The sequence below is a fragment of the Rhagoletis pomonella genome, unplaced genomic scaffold (assembly GCF_013731165.1).
Source record: "Rhagoletis pomonella isolate Grant_MI unplaced genomic scaffold, Rhpom_1.0 Rhpom_scaffold_12133, whole genome shotgun sequence".
NCBI lineage: Eukaryota > Metazoa > Arthropoda > Insecta > Diptera > Tephritidae > Rhagoletis > Rhagoletis pomonella.
Genome location: NW_023470661.1, coordinates 1 through 4,807, shown reverse-complemented (window position 1 = coordinate 4,807; position 4,807 = coordinate 1). Strand labels below are relative to the sequence as shown.

At 46.1% G+C, this 4,807-nt stretch overlaps 1 protein-coding gene across 1 annotated transcript; it reads left to right on the top strand.

The window, feature by feature from the left end:
* Positions 1-7: 7 nt before the first annotated feature.
* Positions 8-4,082, top strand: LOC118756776. The gene is made up of 2 exons (XM_036491520.1): positions 8-3,576; positions 3,698-4,082. Exons 1-2 carry the CDS (start codon positions 517-519, stop codon positions 3,719-3,721), a joined length of 3,084 nt encoding a protein of 1,027 aa, XP_036347413.1. The 5' UTR covers positions 8-516; the 3' UTR covers positions 3,722-4,082.
* Positions 4,083-4,807: the final 725 nt, after the last annotated feature.

The window sequence follows — 4,807 nt, the reverse complement described above, 5'->3', positions numbered from 1 at the left end:
ATTTGTGTTAATATTAAAATTAGACCACTCGGGTTATTCTTCTGACAGTTTCAGAAGCGGGTATCGAAAATACGCTTTAAAAAGGAAAAGTTGTAAGTAAATTAAACACGACGATTTACTTATACGCATAAGACACTCAACGAATAAAGTAAAAAAAGGAGCAACTGTTGTGCATGTAATAGCACATACATACATACACGCTCGCAACGGCAACGGCGCATACGCATACGACTCAACGAATAGAGTGGAAAGGAGCAACGGCTGTGCACGTAATAGCACACACAAGCTCACGACACCAACGGCGCATACGCATACGACAACGAAGCAGTGTAAAGGAAAACAACGACTAACGACTGTGCAACGGGAAAGCATATACGAGTGAACGACATTCAGAAAACAAAGCAACAACGGATAGAGGGAAAAAAAAGAACGATTCGGGGAATAGAAGTTGGACGGAAAAAAAAAGTAGTACGCAAATTATAAAATAATCTACGGGTGCCGGGGAAATTAAATAAAATGATGAAATTATCGAATTTAACCGTGGCGCAACTAAACGTTTTATTGCGAAATAACGAATTAGCAATTAGTGGCAACAAGGCGCATAAGGTAGCGGCCCTAATGGAATTTTTGGGGACAGATGAAGTCGAGTTGCAGGAGGTTCCATCCGTAGAGCCATGGGAGCAGCCTTTCAACCAGCTGCAAGAGCTAGTGCTAAGTTTGGCGAATTCGGTAAAATCGATCGAGATAGCGCTAAAGCCAGCAACAAGAGCAAGTGATAACGATGAAGGTGAGGCAGAAAGAATAGTATTAGTAACGGAGGGTGGGGCAGGGGCTCCTGAACCCTCACCGCAACGAAGTCTACCAATGCAACTGGTGCGTGCGACCAGTGTCCCTGAAGTAGTAGGCGTTCTCCCGGAATTCGATCCGTTGCGGAAAACTATGACAGCGCAGCAGTTTGTAACAAAAGTGGAACAGTTACAACAAGTATATCGATGGAAAAATGAGACCGTACTACTTGCGGTTCAACATAAAATGAAGGGAATTGCTAAGAATTGGTTGGACGCTCAACCAGTATTTGGTTCTTGGTCGGATTTTGTGCGAATGCTTCTACAGGATTTTCCATACACAGTGACGGCCGCAGATATTCATCGTGAGTTAGCAGCACGCCGGCGTAAACCTAACGAGCCGCTCATCGAATATTTTTACGAAATGTTAACCATTGGAAGGCGAGGCGGCGTAGATGAGGAATCGATAAATTCCTATATCATCAACGGGTTGAACGACAGCGCGCTCACACGTACTCTGTTAGCAATGAATGTGCGGACATGTAACGACTTAAGGCAATCAATCGAGAGTCTACGTGCAACGACTCAAGCGAGTGGACAACGCTTTGCTCAAAATGTAACTTCATCGGACGTCAGCCCCGTTTCGGCTGAAGATAAAGGTAAGCGAGTAAAGTGTTACAACTGCAACGTGTACGGGCATTACGCAGCCAAATGCCCTCAGCCGCAAAAGAAGCTGCGGTGCAGCAAGTGTTCTAAGGTGGGACATGATGCAAAGAAGTGTACAGCAGCAGATCCAAAGCATACGGTTGCTAAGATTGAATGCAACGTAAGTACGCAGCAGAAGAGTCCACCCATCGTTGAAGAAATTGAATGTGAAGGCGTAAAATATCAAGCGTTGGTGGACACGGGTAGCGATCATTCGCTCATACGAACTACAGCAGCAATAAATAGCGAACATAAGACGCCAACGTTCCAACGGCTACAAGGGTTTGGTGGCTCCGTAGTTGAGGTCACCCAAGTCATCGACACGGCTATAAAGTTGAAGGATGAGGTTATTAAGGCCAAGCTATACGAGGTACCAGACAGCATGTTGAATTACGATCTCTTGCTTGGAAGAGATGTGCTGTGTGGTCACGATCGACGATTGATCATTGACGCAGGGTCAATGATGTTGCAGATTAAGAACGCGCAACAGTTCAACGTTAACGAAGGTCTTCAAGATGACGGAAAGCAAACCGTGTTTAAGCTGCTGACAGACTATGACGATTGTTTTTCGGAAGGTATATCCACGCTAGGCCGATCGAAGACAACGACAATGAGTATTGAAGTCACTACTCCAAGTCCAATAGTGGGTAGACGATACCAGGTGCCATTCGCAAAGCAGCAAGAGCTGTCATCGATTTTGAAGGAGCTGCTGGCCAACGAGGTTATTCGACCTAGCACGTCACCGCACGCTGCATCAGTAGTGCTAGTGACGAAGGCAAACGGGGAGAGCAGGATGTGTGTGGATTATCGCGCGTTAAACGCGGTTACAATACGTAAACATTTTCCGATGCCAGTGGTGGAGGAGCAGCTATCTAAACTAAGCGGTGGTCGATTCTTTACGACATTAGATATGACCAGCGGGTACTACCAGATACCGATTAAGGAGGAGTGCAAGAAATATACGGCATTCCTAACGCATGAAGGTCTGTACGAACACAACGTGATGCCCTTCGGACTAGTAAACGCACCGATGATATTTCAAGAAATGGTGGTAAAAATGATATCAACGCTCAAGTCAAGGAACAAGGTGGTCAGCTATGTAGACGAAGTAATCATAGCAACGTCGTCCTGCGAGGAAGGTATTGCAGTATTGGAAGAGGTCTTGGATGCAGTGAGGAGGGATGGTCTTACCCTGCGACCTTCAAAATGCCAATTCCTATCCAATGAGGTCAGGTTTCTGGGGCACGAAATATCGAGTTCGGGTATCGCTCCAGGAGAAATGAAGACGCAGTGCATCAAGGAGTTCCCTAGGCCAACCAACGTCACCCAGGTAAGGCAATTTTTGGGACTAACGGGATTCTTCCGTAAATTTGTAGGAAGATACAGCCAGCTAGCTTGTCCGTTGACCATGTTGTTAAAGAAAGACATTAGTTTCCAATGGGAGAAGCAACAGCAAGAAGCATTTATTAAACTGAAAGAGGCCATAACGAGCAAACCTGTGCTGACTTTGTACGACCCTGGCAAACAGCACGAGGTTCACACCGACGCTAGTCATGTGGGACTGTCAGGAATTCTATTCCAATGCGAAAACGAAGGAGAAAAACCAGTTTTCTTCTATAGCCGGCAATGCAGTGTAGCAGAGACGCGATTTCCAAGTCACGAGTTAGAAGTACTTGCAATCGTCGAGGCGTTGACGCGCTTCCGCATGTATCTTCTAGGCAAGCCGTTCACCGTAGTGACTGATTGTAACGCGATTGTCACTACAAAAGCAAAGACTCCATTACTGCCACGTATAGCAAGATGGTGGTTAAAACTCCAGGAGTTCGATTTTAAGACGAAACACCGGCAAGGTCATAAGATGCAACACGTCGACGGGATGAGCCGAGCACCGTGTTTACCACCCACCGAATGTCAAACGGTAGCCGAACACGTATTAGCAGTCACGACTGAAGGTAGCAGCGATTGGGTGTTCGCGATGCAGATGCAAGACAAACAGCTACAAGAAATAGTATCAATGTTAATGTCCAGTTCAGCATCAGCAAAGCAGATTCAACACGACTACGAGTTACACAAAGGACGGCTATATCGCAAGGTTAATGGCGAGAGACGGTTAGTAGTACCACAAGCAGCAAGGTGGCGTGTCACTAAATCATGTCACGACGATTCAGGCCATTTCGGGGTGGAGAAGACACTGCAGCGACTGAAAAAAGATTTTTGGTTTCATCGTATGAGACGATACGTGAAGAGTTACATAGCAGCGTGTTTAGACTGTTGTGTGTACAAGACAAAATGAGGGAAACCTGAGGGCCAGCTGCACTTGGCCGAAGTAATACCGATGCCGTTTAGATCCGTGCACCTGGATCACTTGGGACCATTCCCCAAAAGCAAGAAGGGAAATCAGCACATCGTTGTCTTGATATGTTCTTTTTCCAAGTACGCGATACTGAAAGCCGTGCGGAATACAAAATCCGCACCAGTAATCTCAATGTTACGAGAGGTTATGTCTACGTTTGGTCAGCCGGTCCAGATTACCACTGATCGAGGAACAGCGTATACATCGAAAGAGTTTGAGACATTCTTAGAAGCTCATGGTATCCGACAGGTAAAGGTTGCAGCAAGAACACCACGAGGCAATGGTCAAGCAGAACGCCTCAACAAAACAATATTACCAGCCATACGTACGATGATGAACAACACGAAAGAGTGGGACACGACGTTACTCACTCTGCAGTGGAGCATCAACTCGCAGCTTAATGCAACAACAAGGATAAGTCCTAATGACATCATCTTCAATTACGAGATGCGAGATTATAGCCAGAACAGACTGATTCAAGCACTATACGACGAGCAAAGTTCAGTCAGCGAGGAGAAACAAAATGAAGTTTTTTTAAAAGCCAAGAATAACATCGAAGCGGAGAGAGAGAAGTGGCAACGTCGTTTTAATGCACGTCATAAACAGCCGCAACGATACGAAGAAGGAGATCTGGTGATGATTACAAATGTAGCGACAGCTACGGGTGAAACACACAAATTAGACGCAAAATACAAGGGCCCATACGCGGTCTCAAAAGTCTTAGACTACGATAGGTATGTCGTTGAAGACCTACCAGATGCACCGGTGTCACGACGACGATACTGTGGTGTCATGTCCAGCGATAATATGAAGCGATGGTGTCAGTTAAACCCAGAATTAGACGACGAAGAATATAGCGACGGGGATGCACCTGACGACTAACCGAGGTCGGTTAGTGGTAGTCAGGAGAGGCCGAACTGTCACGTACGCAAAGCAGAACGAGAGAAAGAACGAGGAGTCGTGT

Excerpts from the sequence above, each read along its gene's own strand:
- LOC118756776 (XM_036491520.1), top strand. The coding sequence starts at position 517 with ATGATGAAATTATCGAATTTAACCGTGGCGCAACTAAACGTTTTATTG. Across the intron at positions 3,577-3,697 it reads TACACAAAGGACGGCTATAT|AAGATTTTTGGTTTCATCGT; the intron begins CGCAAGGTTAAT and ends AGCGACTGAAAA.